Consider the following 17,033-nt stretch of genomic DNA (forward strand, 5'->3'; position numbering starts at 1 on the left):
CTAGTTTTCGTAGCAGACCACTTTCACTGCTGTGGCTACCGGTCATTGGTGGGGGAGGCCCGGGTTCACACCGTCCCTGTTGCTTCAACCTGCTTTGGGCCCGGCCATTTGCCCATTTGCCCATTTCACCGACGGGTGCGGTCACCACCTACTAACTCTCACTAGACGTGCGGTCACTGCGGTGTCCACTTCAGCCCAGCCCAGAAACCCCCGCGTCACGTTCCCCTCCGTCCTCTCCTAGTCCCAAGTCCCAGACTCCTAACCCAAACCCGTCGTCTGTCAATCAGTCTGCGACCGACACCATCGTCGCATCGCTACATAGTAGGTACTTACCTCTTGCAGTCGCCTCGCGTCTCGTCGTCGTCATCCTCTCCAGGCATCCTTGCTCTCTACGGCTCCACGAGTCTCAGGTCCAGCACCGAACCAGCTCCTCGCGTCTCCATTCGCCGCCCCATCTGCTTGAGGCTAATCGTGGACCTTGCACAGCCTCATCGCCCGGCACCAACCACTGGCACCAACGACCATACCGATTCCACCTTCCCTGTTGCTTCCCGACCTTGAACCCGTCGCCTCCCACATCGACCCTGGCCTTCTGCTCCCCACAAGCCGACCGCCAACTATCGACAACTTCGAAAATCCCCGTACGAGCTAAGCGCATCGCATCTCGAGCAGGGGCCCCCTTTTACCCCCGAGCCATATCTTACACAGTACTTACGTGGTGCCTGTCCCCCGACTTTTGACGCCCGATCCTCGCATCGTCCGTCCCATCGCATCCGAGCTTCGAGAGCACAGCCTCCCCTTCCCGCTGGCATCGCCACAGGGACCCTGAGAAGGCTGACTCGGGATACTGCCTCGTGTACCCCCGTCCTCTTCTGCACAGTACCTAGACTCGCCGACATCATGGACCAACAGGCTCAACGAGGCCGGTCGCCGTCGGCCGGCCACCAGCAGCCTCATATACAATCCCACTCCCACTCTCCGTCGCCGAGCCCGTATCAGCCCGGAGATCTATCAGGTGGACTCGGCATTGGCATTGACCAATCCGCTCAACAACCCTTCTCCGGAGCCGCTGACTCCAACGTGGACGCATACACCCAAAACGGCTTCTTCGATCCCAACGCCAACTTCAACCAACAGCTCCCAACACCGGGAGCAGATTTCAGTTCCCAGTCTCAGACTGACTATCTATCCCCCAACCTGCACGACGGCGACTTCTCCCTCTTCCCGTCCTCCGGTTCCCAGGGGGAGCACTACAACACACCCCTCTTCGAGCAGTCGGCTCTCAACCCCAACGACATCAACGGCATGGCCTCCCCGCAGCCACATTCCTCGCCCACTCCTCCTCACCTCCTTCAGCTGGATCCTCATCAACCCGGTTCCGCACAGCAGTCTCCTTCCTTCAATCAGCACCAGTTCCCCTCTCCAACTCCCAGTGGGCACCACTCGAGGAATGCTAGCCATACCTCCCATGCGTCCCTAGGCCCAGAGGCCGCACTCCACCCCAACCAGATGGGCGATTGGTCTCAGCCCCAGTTTCAGGGACATCGCCGTAGTCCCTCGGCTCACTCCGACGTTTCCTCGGTCTCGCCATCTCCCAACCTGGTCAGCTCGGACACGTTTGACGAAGCCCCGGGTCACTCGCCACTTCAGCGGGCATCAGACGGCCATCTTTACCAGGAGGTCCTTGGGATCGGCTCCTTCAGCATATCGGATCCTGCTGTCGGGAGTCCTGGCCATCGAGGCCGAAGCCCATCCCACAGCCCGGCCATCAGCCCTCGTCTTATCCCTCAACAAATCCCCGATGTGACGCAGTCGGGATATGGCCTTGCGCCTGGAGGCTACGTTGATGCACCAAGCTATCCCAACGTTCAGGTTTCCGGCGAGGCCTTCCCCAATCTCCAGCAGGGCCCTCCGGATATGTCGCAGATGGCACCTCCATCTATTAACATCGACTACGCGCCGAACAACAACTCTAGGATGATGGGCGGCTATGAGGGGGGTAAGGCGCTTGATGTGGATTCATTGACCCCCCCTGAACGAGGTAAGTGGCCAGAATTTGATTGTATGGTGTTTTCAACCACTTATTAACCATGTTCGATAGGCCGGCAGAGAGCTCGTCAGCGGGCTGTTACAGATCCCTTCCACCCCGGGGGCGGTATGCTCGGTCGGCCGAACCATTCGCATAGCCACAGCCCTTCACCTTCTCTCGGATCCGATCTCTCTCCACGATCCGACGCCTCGAGGTCTCTGTCCCCACATTCAGCAACGTCTCCCAGCAGGCGGAGACAGTCAACTTCGGCAGTCCCGAACAATGTCATCGCCCTACGTCTGGCAGATCCTGACTTCCAGTCCAGCCAGGACTCGGGTACCGCCAAGCGCGCCCAGAAGCACCCCGCTACCTTTCAGTGCACCTTGTGCCCGAAGCGCTTCACTCGAGCCTACAACCTGCGGTCTCACCTCCGGACTCACACCGATGAGCGGCCTTTTGAATGCACAGTCTGTGGCAAAGCATTTGCGCGTCAGCACGACCGAAAACGCCACGAGAGGCTGCACTCGGGCGAGAAGAAGTTTGTGTGCAAAGGCGATCTCAAGGCTGGGGGCCAGTGGGGATGCGGTCGTCGTTTTGCTCGCGCCGATGCTTTGGGGCGCCACTTCCGTTCTGAAGCCGGCCGCATCTGCATAAAGCCACTGCTGGATGAAGAGGTGCTGGAGCGGCAACGCCAGTGGCGAGAGCAGCAGCAGATGCAACAAAACGTTAGCATGGCTCCCCCACCTATGGGCATGGACCCGACAGGCGGCTACTCGATGGATCCCAGTGGCAACTTTGCCCTTCCTGCTGCGCTCATAGCCCAGTATCCAGCTCTGGCTCAGATGAACTGGGCAGGGCCTGAGATGGGCGGTATTGAGGAAGACATAAGCGGACGATCATCTTTCGATGCCAGCGACTTCGACGATGGTGATGACGGCGGATACGTGAGCGGTCCAGGGACCGGGTTCGGGGAAGGTGGCATGGGCCAAAACTATGGTGAATTGGGATATGTTAGCGACATTGGCGCCCGCTGACATGAGCATGGGGGCTGAAATGGTGTTCGCAATCTATTGTGCTGAATCCAAGAGAGAGAGCCCACGGAAATGTTGGAGGCTGTTTGCCTGCCACGAATGATGAGAGGATGAATTTGGTAAAGAGCGTTTGAAGCTATGGGCTTCGCTGGCGAGAATATCCGTATCAACATTGTCATTTTGTTCGGAAGTTTATGGATGGTCTTTGGGATAGATGGGGTCTGGTCAATGATACCAAAGTGGTTTTTTTTGTTTCATATATTCCAGTAAACAACTTTAGCACCTACTTACTCAAGTCACATCTGATAGCTGGGCCAAAGCGTCTATATATGGTGATATCAAGACACCATTCCCAATTAGAATCCAATTCCATCGCCAGTTGAACCCATCGAAACATGTAATGTTCTTCCCTTCTAACGCCCCTATCCTACTCTGCAGTATACGAGGAGTACTATACATTCAGATCTCTCTACAAGGCTCAGTTGAGGCCATTACCACAAAAAAAAACACCCCAGTCGTCTTTGAAATATTAACCCCGCCAATCTTCAACGGTGGCCCAGCTGATGCCCGTAGTCCCAGCCTTGCATTTCGGCCAACTTGTCTGCCGCCTCTTGAAGGACCTTGTCGCACAGGCCACGGTGGGCCAGCTCCATAGTCTGACAGACAAAGGGCATGAGCAGCGAGTTGGCCTCGACGACGAGCGCCTCGTACAGCTCATACTCCTCGGTGCCGCCCTCGGTGATGGTGCTGGGGGTGCTGACGGAGCCGTCAGGCGAGTCCGGGGCCTTCCGCTGGCGGACGGTGAACTCGCACCAGCCGGTGATGCCGGCGGCGCCGTTGGCGCGGCAGCGCAGGCCGTCGCCGACGCGCTGGAAGTAGGCCGGGTATGTGACCTCTTTGGTCAGGCCGGGGGCCAGGGTGATGAGCTCGAAGATCTGGTAGCTGGCGACGGAGCCGCCGGGGGAGCCGAAGAAGGGGTCGTTGGCGACGGCGTCGCCGCCAACGGCTGTCTCCTCATAGCGCGACAGGGTGCCCAGGTTACGGATGACGGGGCTGACCGTCTGGAGTACGGCCACGACGACCGAGGGGGGGAGGGAGGCCGGGATGGGCACAGTGATGGACATGTGGCGCTGGACCCTCATGGCCGTCCGCCTGCATGCTGCTGCTACGGCGCTGGTGGCCTGAGCTTGCCGTTGTGTTTGGTGTTGGCCGTGTCTGTCTTAGTTGTTGCTCCTGCTGCTCCTGCTGCTCCTGCTGCTCCTGCTGCTGGTGTCGGTGTTGGCGGATGTGGTGGAGATGGTGGTGGAATCGCTGTATGAGCTCCTGGGCATGTTCGGGAGACTCAGACAAGAGCGGTCGTCCGTGGAGCAGAGGGAAACACCTGGTGCGACGATGCGGCGATGCGACACAGGCGGAAGCACAGTTGATGGGGGGGAGATGGCACAATGCCGGACGGTGGTGCAATCAGTCCACCTTTGCGTCCTACTTGGAACTTATTACGAAAGATAGCAAAGGGACTCGAGGGGCTGCCCCATCATCCCCTCCCCCTTCCGAGTCCCAACCTGGCTTGAAGCACAAAATGGGCACCTTACCTAATCGGCCTTACCTCTGGCACTCACTACGAGTACTGGTAGTAGGTACTACTGGTAATAATACCTGCCGACCTACTATGTAGCACCCACAGGCGGCAAATTCGGCAGGGGCTTCGCATCTGTGTCAGGACGCCGCGGTCGCGCGGGCATACTCATCAGGGTCGCTGTTCATGTGTCTGCCGGATGCGACTTGCGAGGTCGTACTGGTGGCGGGGTGGGAGGCACTTAGAGGCAACAGATGGCGGCGACTCGGCCAACATTCGTTGGATTGCTCGACACCACGTGAGGCACAATGTCACTTTTTTGGGTGACGGGACGACAGGCAGAGCACCTGTCCAGCCCAGTGCGGACAGCATTACCAGTGTACCACTGTACCATGAGTCCGCGAAAAACAGGTCAACTATTTTTGGCCCCAAGTTCCAAGGGCCTACGGATAGATCCTGTGCAAGCCAGAGACAGTGGCCGCTACGTATACCTTGGCGGATGACGTGCCTCATGGCAACGTGGGCATTGGCATTGCTGGCATGATCGCTGGCGTTCCTACAAAGTAATAGTACTAGCATTGGGATGAATCATGACCGACAGCAAATCCGCCGAGATCGCGTCGGGTCTGACCGCCAGTGCGCCACAGATCTGGCCGAAAATCTCAAACGGTTGACCGGGCAGAACCCCCCCAACTTCCAAGCCACGAGGAACCGTTTGGCTTGGACCCCTCCCACCGGCCGTGTTCGGAAGTCTGAGACCGAATTTGCAAAGGTTTCCGTGCGTCCGGACTGACTTGACTGGCAGAACCCATGCCGTCGGGATGCTCTGCTTGATGCGCTGTTTTTCCTGTCCCGCCAAAGGCGCAAGTGTCAGACCGTGAATAGAGCGGTGAAGACTTGACGATGCTGGCGGAGCGAATGGGAGGGATGCAAGGTTGGCAGGGCCTCGTTTAGTTCCCGATGGCTACCGCAGACTGGAGGCGCCATGACGAATGGCGTGGTTTCGGCGGTTCGAGGCCGAGAGGCTCGCGCGACAGGACTGGCTGCTCTGGCTGCTCTCCTGCCAGCCCATGTACGGAGTACATGCGCCATGGTGCATCGCTGCCCAGTCCCACTCGTAGCAGTACATTGGCTCATGGCGGCCTACCAAGTGCCAACGCCCGTGCAGTGACTCCAGTGGGCTTTAGGCCTCGCCGCATGACACTCTGGATCAGTGGATCTCTAAAGGGTCCATCTAGGGCGGGTGGTTCGTTGTAGAAAGTGCCGCTGTTCATCGCGTCTCTGCGAGGCTTCGGTTTGTTGTCCTCTTGACGTGTCCAGTCCCTTCCATTGACCCATCAGAGGCCGCGCAGCGAGTATTTCGATACCGAGAGGAGATGGGCATTGATTAATGGTACTCGGAGTATGCGTACGAGTACGTACTACTCCGTACCTAGTATCAGTACCAAGACGAGGGCCATGTCTTAGTTCAAAGCACATAGAATCCCACCCCACGCGTCATAGTACACCGTACCCGCGATTGATATTTGATACGTATCCGAGGGACGGGCCATCGTGCTCGTAAACAGATATTCCAGGGTCGGCGGTGATATACTAGTAGTACGTAGCAAATTATAGCCGAATGCAAGGAAATCCATCTAGTAATACTCGTGCAGGGATAGACTGAGCCTGCCGCTGCGCATGGATGGCATGAAATCCCATACCTCAGACGGATACGCGTTGAGAGGGTGCGTATCCGTGCCTACCTAGGGTGTGTCTTAAGATCGCCGGCGGGGTGAGGTCACCCACCACCGTTTGTATTAAGATCCATGGCGCGCTGTCACGTCTCGTACGCGTAGGAACATCCCGGGTCGTCGGAGTAATACTACGACTACTAGTATGTACTCGTAGACGCCGGAGAATGCGCGCGAGACGGCAAGCTGGTGCGACGAGCGAGAAGCACGGCATCGTGTCTCGGCTCACGGGTGGGAATCTCTTGCCGGATTGGCGAGTCCAGAGAAGTCCAAACATGGACAAGGCACGAATCATTCCAGCCATGGAAGATGATCACAAGTTGACAAGCATCCTCAAGGAGTCAAGGGTCGAGCGGCCACCGGGCGACGGGTGGCGCCTTACTCGAATGCGCCCGTGGTGGTGTGTGGCGGCTGTGGCCAGTGGACGGCCAGTGGATAGGACCCCCGTCTGGTGATGGGGACTTGTGCCCCGCCCCCAGCCTCCAGCACGGCCAACCTAGGAAACCGGGCTTGCCTGGGAGGCCCGCAACAGTGCAATCCGCCAGTTAGGTAGCAATGCCCATGTGAGGAAATAAAGTGGCCGCTGCCCCATTGTCGCATGCCGCATGTAGTGTTGCCTCTTATGTACTGCCGCTCAAACGAGGCAACAAAGGAGAAGGGGGCTGGCTGTTGACAACTTCTCGCTGTCACCTTGTGGTCCAACCAGCCGCCTGTATTTCTGTGCTGATATTTTTTTTTTGAGCAGGTGCGGCGCTCATTCGCCTGATCGTTGATCCTAAGCAAGGGCGACCAGCGTCATTGGCTCTGCTGGCATCACCGCCTGTCTTGCAATTCTCGTTCCTTCCCTTTCTCCTATTGGGATTGCCGAGTGAAAGAAGCTGAGCCTTGGTTTTGCCTCCAACTACCCCTTTATACATGCTCCTTCCTTCGATGTGGAACGTCTACGCGGCTTACAAGATAGGCCAAGCTTCGTTCTGAAGAAAGAGGAGGGTCCAAGAGAAGTGACGCCAGAGCCGACAGGGACAAGGATCGTGCGGACCGAGCAAGGGATTACCTCGCCAGGCTTCATCAATCTTCATTGATTTTTTTTAAAATAGGTGGCCGGGGCAGTTTATCTTATCCTTCACAAATTCCCGGCCACTCTCCCCAGCTTTCCTCCGGGGCCAATTTACGACGGAACAGGCGCCCTCATACATACACATACGGCTGCGTCAGTCCTCCCAGCTTCCGACCGACGCCACATCCCGGTGACCAGACCACCAGACCAGCAGCAAACATCACTGCCCTCCGTCTGCCACCATCCTCCTCCCCACTCGAAACCAACATTTTCAATACCGGACGACAGCCTCTGTCCCAGCAGCTTCCATGATTGTGACGCTCTGCCACCAGCACACGAGCTCCATCTTCCACAATGGCCGCGGCCGAGGTGTTGGCGTTCACCGACAGCTCCTTCGTAAACGGATATGGCTGGCACACAAACCAGACCTCGGCGATTGGGTGGGATGAGCGTTCTCTTCGGCTCCAGCTCTGCCTGATCGCGCAAGCTTGGCTTGTCGACAGACATCATTCTCACGTATGTTTAGATGCCGTTTGTTCTCCGTTCTTTCTTCTGCTTTAGGTCGTTATGTGGCTTCCAGCGCGGCGCCCTCCCGGCGGCCGGCTGAGCTATGCGGCTCTCCAAGCCACCTGAACTTTGTTCCTTACACTAACGCTCTTGTGAGGTACAGAACCAATCGGCCTCTAAAACATCGCGGATTATTCTCAACACTCCGCTGAAAGTTCCCGAGCCTTCACCGGTATGGTCCCGACGAATACCCAAAGGCGCCGAACCCCCAGCAATATCCAACGAAATCGTCGACCATACCGGGACCGACGAGTATGCCCGTCGCAACGAGCCTGTGGTGTCAACTGCCCCCCTCCCGCCGGCATCCTCTCCTTCCCCAGTGAAAGGCCGCCGGTCAAGAGATGACCTTCTAGGCGACCCGTCCCTGGCGGTCACAGTCGATCTATACTCGCAGGGTGGCTTCCGTGAGCATGCCAAGAAGAAAAAGAAGGCAGCACCAGCCGCCACGCCCTTCAGCTGGGATAACAATAACAACAACAACAATGGAGGAGATAAGAAGGACGATAATGCCGGAGATGGCAACGGCGGTAATGGCGCTGGCCAAGGCGGCGGCGGCGATGCGGGTGGCAATGGCGCTGGCGCCGGCGGAGATGGGAACGGAGACGGCAATAATAATACCAACAACGGTGGCGCAGAGGACGAAGACTGGGCAACTTTTACAACCACCAAGCCGAAGAAGAAAGGCAAGGGCGCAGATGCCGAGTCCGGCGGGTTGCCTGAAATCCCTACATCCGACTTTGGCGCCGATACATTTCAGGAGATCAAGTTGGGCGAAGACACTGGGGGCAAGCTTAATCTAAATTTTGGCCCCACAGACACTAAAAACAATTTCGGGTCTTGGGGTTCAAAATGGAATACCGGGGGGAGCACCTGGGATTGGTCCGGAGGCGGCGATGGCGCTGACCCTGGAGGCGGCGGAGGAGACGATTCCAACCCTTGGGGTAAAGCTAAGAAGAAGGACAAGACGACAATATCCTTCGGTGCCCTTGATGAAGCCGAAGAGAAGCCAGCAGAAACCACCACTACTGACTGGGGCTTCGTCGGCAAAAAGAAGACGGACGACCCTCCGGAAGAAAAGAAACAGGACGACGACGTCTGGGACACATGGGGAGGGTCTAAGAAAGACAAGAAAAAGAAGACGACCCTCCTGGACGATTTCGGTACTTCGGATCCCCCACCAGCCGCCCCTGACGCTCCGCCTGCCAATGACTTTTGGGGTGCGGTAACTACCAAGAATGGAAAGAAGAAGAAAAAAGGCAGTCTTTTTGATGACTCAACGGACATTCCTCCACCCGTTGCCGACCCGCCAGCTGCTACGAGCATGGACAATGATTTTGGCTGGGGTCTCAGCTCCGGGAAGAAGAAAAAGAATTCCATCTTTGCCGATGACGAGCCGAAAGAGACTACCACGAAGCCCGACGACGGTTGGGGCCTCTGGGGTGCCGGCCAGAAGGACAAGGCAAAGAAGGGCTCCTTCTTCGATGACCCCGTCCAGGAGGAGCCACAGAAAGAGGAGACGGATATCTGGGACACCTGGGGCGGGTCGAAGAAGGATAAGAAGGAAAAGGCTACTAACGACTTGATCCAGTTAGATGATACTCCCGCTGCCACGACCGGAGGCGGCGGCGACGACGACTTTTTCAGCTCATGGGGCACCGGGAAAAAAGAGAAGAAGAGCACCTTTTCCTGGGCCGATGATAATGACGACAGTTGGGACCTAGGGAACAAGAAGGCTAAAGCCGGTAAGTTCATGCACATTGCCCATAAAAGACGACAATGAGAGCCAGTTTGGGGTTAGATCTAGGAACACACACATGCAAATTACACGCACTCCTTGATATGGGATCATGCTAACTTGAGACAGACGACGAAGCAGCAGCACAAGAGGCAGCGGCCAAGGCCGAAGCCGAGGCTTTTGAAATAGCCGCTGAAGAGGAAGAACTCGCCACACTGGAAGCAAAGAAGGCGAAGAGGGGCAAGTTGCTCAAGAAGGATAAGGAGCGTTACGAGGTCCTCAAAGCTAAAGCCAACCAGCGAGCTGAGGATAAAGCAGCCAAGGAGGCAGATGAGCAGGCAGCACGCGAAGCTCAAGAGGTTGAGGAGCAGGCAGCACGTGAAGCTCAAGAGGCCGAGGAGCAGGCCAATCTTCAGGAAGAGGAAACCGCCAAAGCTGCCGCCGAAGCTAACGCCGAAGCTGACGCCCTTGCTGCCGAGATTGCTGCTGAAGAGGAGGAAATAGCGACTCTTGAGGCCAAGAAGGCAAAGAAGGGGAAATTGCTCAAGAAGGACAAGGAACGACTTGAAGCCCTCAAAGCTAAAGCCAATCAACGAGCCGAGGACCAAGCCGCCAAGGAGGCTGAGGAGGCCGCAGCCGCAGCCGCTGAACCTGATGAGCTCCCTGCAGAAGAAACCCAGGAGCCAGCAGCTGACGACGAAGAGAAGGCACGGCTCGAAGCCGAAGCCTTCGAGATTGCGGCTGAAGAGGAAGAGTTGGCTATGCTGGAAACAAAGAAGGCGGTAAAGAAGGGCAAGCTTCCCAAGAAGGACAAGGAGAGATATGAAGAGCTAAAGGCCAAGGCGGACCAGAGAGCGGAGGAAAAGGCGGCAAGAGAAGCCGAGGTTGAGGCTGCCCCCGCCGAGCCTGAGGCCGCTGAGCCTGAGGTACCGGAGCCTCCTCCTGAAACAGCCGGGGATGACACTGCCGCTCGCGAGGCTGAAGAAGCCGAGGTGGCGGCAGAAGAAGCGGAGCTTGCCGAGCTCGAGGTCAAGAAGGCTAAAAAGGGGAGGCTAGTCAAATCAGTCGACCGAGATCGATATCAAGTTCTCCTCGACCGCGCCCAGGAAAGGACTGAAGCCAAGGCCGCCAAAGAGGCTGAAGCTGTTGTAGCCGAAGAAACTACACTCGCGGGCCCCGACGAAGCTGTCCCCGACGCTAATGACACCGCCGCCCGAGAGGCTGAAGAGGCTGAGGCTGCGGCAGAGGAGACGGAACTTGCCGAGCTCGAAGTCAAGAAAGCTAAAAGGGGGAGGCTAGTCAAATCAACTGACAGAGAGCGATACCAAGTTCTCCTTGATCGTGCCCAGCAAAGAGCTGAAGCCAAGGCCACTCAAGAGGAAGAGGCTGCCACTGCCACTGCCACAGAAGAAGCCCCAGCCCCTGATGCTGAGGACACTGCAGCTCGAGAGGCCGAGGAAGCTGAGATTGCAGCTGAGGAACAGGAGCTTGCCGATCTGGAAGAGAGGAAGGCTAAAAAAGGAAGGTTAGCTAAGTCTGCTGACCGAGAGAGATATCAATATCTCAAGGAGCGGGCAGACCAACGGGCTGAGGAAAAAGCAGCCAGGGAGGCCGCCGCTGCTGAGCCTGAACCGGAACCTGTGCCTGAGGAAGCCGTCCCTGAGGAGCCTGTCTTTGAAGAAGCATTTCCCGAGGATGTCGTGCCCGCGGAAGATGACGCCGAAGTGGCTGCCGAAGAGGCAGAGCTTGCTACTCTCGAGGGGAAGAAAGCCAAGAGGGGTAAGCTAGTTAAGTCAGCAGACAGGGAGAGGTACCAGTACCTTAAAGAGCGAGCTGAGAAACGGGCCGAGGAAAAAGCAGCCAGGGAGGCCGCCGCTGCTGAACCTGAACCGGAGCCTGTGCCTGAGGAAGCCGCCCCTGAGGAAGCCGCCCCTGAGGAAGCAGCACCTGAGGAAGCAGCACCTGAGGAAGCCATACCTGCGGAATACGACGCTGAAGTTGCATCCGAAGAGGCCGAGCTTGCTACTCTCGAGGAAAAGAAAGCCAAGAGAGGTAAGCTGGTAAAGTCGGCAGATAGAGAGAGGTATCAATACCTCAAGGACCGGGCTGAGAAACGGGCCGAGGAAAAAGCAGCCAAGGGGGCCGCCGCTGCCGCTGAACCGGAACCGGAGCCAGAACCAGAGCCTTTGCCTGAGGAAGCTGCGCCTGCAGAAGACGATGCTGAAGTTGCCGCCGAAGAGGCCGAGCTTGCTACTCTCGAGGAAAAGAAAGCCAAGAGGGGTAAACTAGTTAAGTCAGCAGACAGGGAGAGGTACCAGTACCTTAAGGAGCGAACTGAGAAACGGGCCGAGGAAAAGGCCAGCAAAGAAGCTGAGGAGGCCGCTGTAGTTGATCCGGAACCCGAGCCAGAACCTACGCCAGAAGAAGCTCCTCCCCCTCTCCCTGATGTTGACGAGACTGAAGTTGCGGCAGAAGAGGCTGAGCTTGCAGAACTCGAGGTCAAAAAGGCGAAGAAGGGCCGGTTAGCCAAGTCGGCCGATAGAGAAAGGTATCAGTACCTTAAAGAGCGGGCAGACCAGCGGGCGGAGGAGAAAGCGGCTAAGGAGGCGGAAGTGGCCGCTGCAGCTAAGCCGGAGCCAGAACCAGAACCGGCACTAGAGCCAGAGCCGGAGCCGGAGCCGGAGCCGGAGCCGGGGCCAGAAGAAGCTCCTCCTCTCCCTGATGTCGACGAGGCTGAAGTTGCGGCAGAAGAGGCCGAGCTCGCAGAGCTCGAGGTTAAAAAAGCGAAGAAGGGCCGGTTAGCCAAGTCGGCCGATAGAGAAAGATATCAGTACCTTAAAGAGCGGGCAGACCAGCGAGCAGAGGAGAAAGCGGCCAAGGAGGTCGAGGGGGCTCCCGCAGCTGACCCTGAACCCGAAGCTCCAGCTGAAGAAGCTCCTCCCCCAGAGGCTGACGATGCAGAGGCCGCCGCGGAGGAGGATGAGCTCGCAGCCTTGGAGGAGAGGAAGGCTAAGAAGGGCAAATTAGCTAAATCCGCGGATAGAGAAAGATACCAGTACCTAAAGGAGCGGTCCGAGCAGCGGGCAGCGGATAAAGCGGCCAAGGAGGCAGACGACCAGCCCGCCGGGGACCCCGAACCTGCGCCTGAAAATGCTCCTGCTGCTGAGGAGGGCCCTGCTCCGGAGGCCCCCGAGGTCGCCGAAGCAGATATTGCCGCTGAAGAGGAGGAGCTTGCAGCCCTCGAAACAAGAAAGGCCAAGAAGGGCAAACTTGCGAAGTCGGTGGACCGTGAGAGGTACGCATACCTCAAGGAGAGATCGGACCAGAGGGCCGAAGAAAAGGCTGCAAAGGAGGCGGAAGAACAGGCGGCTGCTGCGGCGGCTGCAGAGGCTGAGGCGGCTGCTGCCAAAGAGGCTGAAGAAGCTGAAATTGCAGCTGCAGAGGCTGAGGCGGCTGCTGCCAAGGAGGCTGAGGAGGCTGAAATTGCAGCTGAAGAGGCCGAGCTCGCGGAGCTAGAAACCAAGAAGGCCAAAAAGGGAAAGCTCTCCAAGAAATCTGAGAGGGAACGGTACGAGTACCTCAAAGGCCGTGCAGACCAGAGAGCAGTAGAGAAGGAGGCTGCAGAGCCCCCAGAGCTGGAAGAATCACCAGATGGCGGGGAAGTGAGGGGGGACACTGCCGCTAAGGAGGCTGAAGAGGCTGCTGCCCGCGAGGCTGAGGAGGCTGCTGCTGCCCATGAAGCTGAGGAGGCCGCTGCCCGCGAGGCTGAAGCCGTTGCCGAAATCGTCGCGCAGGACGACGAGCTTGCAGCGCTGGAGATTAAAAAGGCCAGGCGTGGAGGTAAGCTTTTGAAGAAGGATCGTGAAAGGTATGATGTCCTCAAAGGGAACGCAGACAGGAGGGCTGAGGAAAGGGCGGATGCAGAAGCAGCAGCTGCTGGTGGTGAGGAAGAAGCGGCTGCGAAGGAGGCTGAGGAGGCCGCTGCGAAGGAAGCAGAGGAGGCGGCCGCCCGCGAGGCCGAGAAGCAGGCTGCTCGTGAGGCTGCTGAAGCTGAGGCTCAGGCTCAGGCTCAGGCTCAGGCTCAAGCTGAGGCGGAGGCGGAGGCTGAGGCTGAGGCTGAAGCGGCCAGAAAGAAGGACAAGGAGAAGGAGAAAGAGAAGAAAAAGGACAAGAAGTCTAAGGACAAGGACAAGGACAAGAAGAAAAAGTCCAAGGACCCGGAGCCTGAGCCCGAACCGGAACCGGCGCCGGAGCCGGAAGTGGAGCCAGAGCCGGAGTTGGACCCCGAAGAGGTGGACAGGCTCCTTGCAGAAGTCGACCGCGACCGCAGGAAGCCGTCCAGCGATGCCTTCAGCTTCTGGGGGCTTGGCGGTTCGAAGAAATCCAAAAAAGGTCTGTTGTTTCACCCTTCTCACCCCCTTGCTTTTTCAGTTAGCACCGACCGCCTATCGCACACTAATCGTCAGCGCGACGGTGAACCTTGTGCGACGCCTCTGGAAATTGACATGCTGACTCATCCATTAGTTCTGGAAGATGACCTCGACCATGAGGACACGCCCACCTTGTCCAGGGCCCTGGCGGATGTCGATGCGCCTGGGAAATCATCGTCGCGCAGAGTCGGGGGCAAGATTGCTGACAGACTCAAGACGTTTGAGGCCCCGCCAGAGGAGCCCGATCCGGAACCCGTCGCTCCCCCGTCCCCACCTCCCGAGCCACCGTCCACGGAGGACAGGAAGCGCTCCAAAAAGAAGGACAGGGCCCCACCGCCCGAAGAGGAACCCCCGGTCGAGGACTACACCCCGTCACCCAGGAAGAGCAGGAAATCAGCAGGGCTTCCCGGCGCTTTCCCCTCGGAGCCCGAAGAGCCAGAAGAGGACGAGATAGTAGAGGTCGAACCCGTCGAAATGGCGCCGAAGAAGGACAAGAAGAGTAAGAAGAAGTCCAGGGCCGCCCCCGATCCGGCACCACCACCGCCGCCGCCTGCTGTCCCCGATCCCCCCACATCGCCCCCATCAGAGCCAAGGACCTCCAAGAAGGAGCGCCCAAAGATCAACCGCGATGGCGGCTCATCCTGGGGTGCTTGGACCGCGACCCCGCGCAGGGAAGAAAAGGAAAAGAAGTCTTCGTCCCGATCCAAGACCGAGAGGTCAACCAAGCGGTCAGCCGAGAAGGAAGACAGGGACAGGGATAGGGATAAGGACAAGGACAGGAACGATTCGTCCAAGGGGTCGTCGTCGGACAAAGCAGAGCGTGCCGAGAAGACGGACAAGGCTACGAGTCGACCCCGGCTGTCTAGCATGTTCAGCACGCCACCCATCTCAAGGTCTATGTCCACAAGGGAGAAGCGCCCCAGTGTAAGCGGGCGGTCGTCCCGCCGCCAGTCTATCGATGCCCACGGCCTTGCGTCGCCGCCCCCTGAGGACATGCCCGAAATGTCGTCAAAGGCCGCAAAGATACTGGGTGTAGGCGCCGAGAAGTCGAGCAGCAGGAAGAAGTCGCGCAGGTCACGCCCTGCCGAAGAGGAGGCTCCTCCTCCAGAGGCTGAGGACAGTGTGGGGAGATCTGAGCGCCGACGCTCCAGGCGGCCTGTCGAGGACGATATTGTCATGACGGACGCGGCGATGGAGACTCCTCTGAAGCGTGGCACGTCCGTGTCCAAGAAGAGCGGTATCTCCGGACTCTTCAGCGGACTCATGACCCCCAAGGCAGATCGTATCGAGCCCAAGCGGCGCAACACATATGCAACAACAGATGACGAAGCAAGAATGCCCGCCGCGGATGGAGATGCCGATGCCGATCGGGAGGCCAGGCGCGCGGCGCGGCGAGCCAGGCGAGCAGAGCGCGAGGCGGCCGAGGCTGCAGCCGAAGAATCACGCAGAGCCAAAGATGATAGCCGACGCGAACGGCGCCGCAAGGCCGAAGACGACGCGGAGAGGGAAGCACGCCGCGCAGAACGCCGCGCAGCTCGCCAGAGGGAAGAGGAGCAACGCCGCGAGGACGAAGAGAGGGAAGCCCGGCGCGCAGAGCGACGACGGATCCGCAAAGAGAGGGAAGCTGCTGCTGCCGCTGCCGAGGAGGCCGACGAGGAAGCCCGCCGCGCTGCGAAGCGAGAGCGTCGTCGTTCCCACCAGGTCGAACCGTCGGAAGATGAGGCGGAGCGTCGACGGAGGCGAGAAGCCCGTCGCGCTGCCAAAGAGTCCGGGGAACGCTCGTCGCGCAAGAGCAGCCGTCGCCACGTGGAGCAATCGGGGGATGAGCAAGCGTATCCCCGAAAGCACCGTCGACGCGATGTTGAGGGGTCGGCATGGCCGCATTCTGGAACGTCATCCTGGGTGAAGGAGCACTCGGATGCTCCCCCGCCACCGGATCAGACAGAGGACGAGCAGGCCCGGCGCGAAGCTCGACGGGCTCGTAGGCGGGCTCGGGGTGCAGAGATGACAGCGGATGAGACGGATGACCAGCGACGTCGGCGGCGACGAGAGGAAAGGGAGCGCGAGAGGCGCATGGCGGCGTCGGAAGGGAGCGAAGAGCGACAGCAGAGTCGGCGCAACTCGATCCTCCTAGACCCCACGACGACGGCAACTACGACTCCGAGGACAAGCTGGTGGAGGAAGCTTGCAGGGTAGCGGCCAGGTCCCCGGGCCTTGTTTCAACGACTTGGGTTTTTGGATGACTTGGAGTTCAGCTTTGGGTACCAGGCGGGCGCTGGTAGCTCTGATTTTGGAATTTTGGAATTTTGGAATCTGGTGTTGAATCTGCAAATTTGCATGGCAACGGTGTCTGGGTTGGGTTGGATTTCATGTTAGACCTGGGAGGAGGGAGATGGCTCCGGAGCCCAACGTTAGATCCGGACGTGTACATAGTACGAGCTGTGTTGCTCTCTTTGGTTTGACAGCTGATACCCGCCAACGAGTGTCTGACGACAAGATACCCAATCATTTAGCATAGCTATAGCATAGGTACGTGGTGAGCGAGAGACGTGTAACTGAGCTGTAGGCTTGTGTGCGCAGACTGTTTGCTTGCACTCACCCATCTCGATGTGAAGCACATGAGTACGGATACTAAGGTACACTACGGTGGCAGCACCCATGGTACATTAGTACATACTAACTAAGCGCTGCGCCGCCCCAATGGCCACAATGACACGCAATGCGCGTTGCAACAACTGATATCAACTTTCCAATTCAAAACTATTTCATGACTGTTCGACATAGCCCTCAAACACCAGTGCGTTTGTGCAGCCACAGCATTACCTACCTTACATACTCACCTTAGCAGCAATAGAATGTGACGTGGTCCCTGTTC

General features: G+C 58.2%; 3 protein-coding genes across 3 annotated transcripts; 2 read left to right on the plus strand and 1 right to left on the minus strand.

The window, feature by feature from the left end:
* Nucleotides 1–900: 900 nt before the first annotated feature.
* On the plus strand, nucleotides 901–3,063 carry CRZ1 (C2H2-type zinc finger protein; the record flags this gene model as incomplete). Its single annotated transcript, XM_083189756.1, has 2 exons — nucleotides 901–2,041; nucleotides 2,303–3,063. The coding sequence occupies 2 exons, from the start codon at nucleotides 901–903 to the stop codon at nucleotides 3,061–3,063; spliced, it is 1,902 nt and encodes a 633-aa protein (XP_083053615.1).
* Nucleotides 3,064–3,605: 542 nt separating this feature from the next.
* On the minus strand, nucleotides 3,606–4,202 carry ACO1O0_000258 (uncharacterized protein; the record flags this gene model as incomplete). The annotated part of the gene is made up of 1 exon (XM_083189757.1): nucleotides 3,606–4,202. One exon carries the CDS (start codon nucleotides 4,200–4,202, stop codon nucleotides 3,606–3,608), a length of 597 nt encoding a protein of 198 aa, XP_083053616.1.
* Nucleotides 4,203–7,780: 3,578 nt separating this feature from the next.
* ACO1O0_000259 (uncharacterized protein) lies at nucleotides 7,781–16,354 on the plus strand (the record flags this gene model as incomplete). The annotated part of the gene is made up of 4 exons (XM_083189758.1): nucleotides 7,781–7,942; nucleotides 8,097–9,735; nucleotides 9,858–14,120; nucleotides 14,253–16,354. 4 exons carry the CDS (start codon nucleotides 7,781–7,783, stop codon nucleotides 16,352–16,354), a joined length of 8,166 nt encoding a protein of 2,721 aa, XP_083053617.1.
* Nucleotides 16,355–17,033: the final 679 nt, after the last annotated feature.

This window comes from Amphichorda felina (assembly GCF_050947745.1).
Source record: "Amphichorda felina strain 45539 chromosome Unknown scaffold_1, whole genome shotgun sequence".
Taxonomy (NCBI): Eukaryota; Fungi; Ascomycota; class Sordariomycetes; order Hypocreales; family Bionectriaceae; genus Amphichorda; species Amphichorda felina.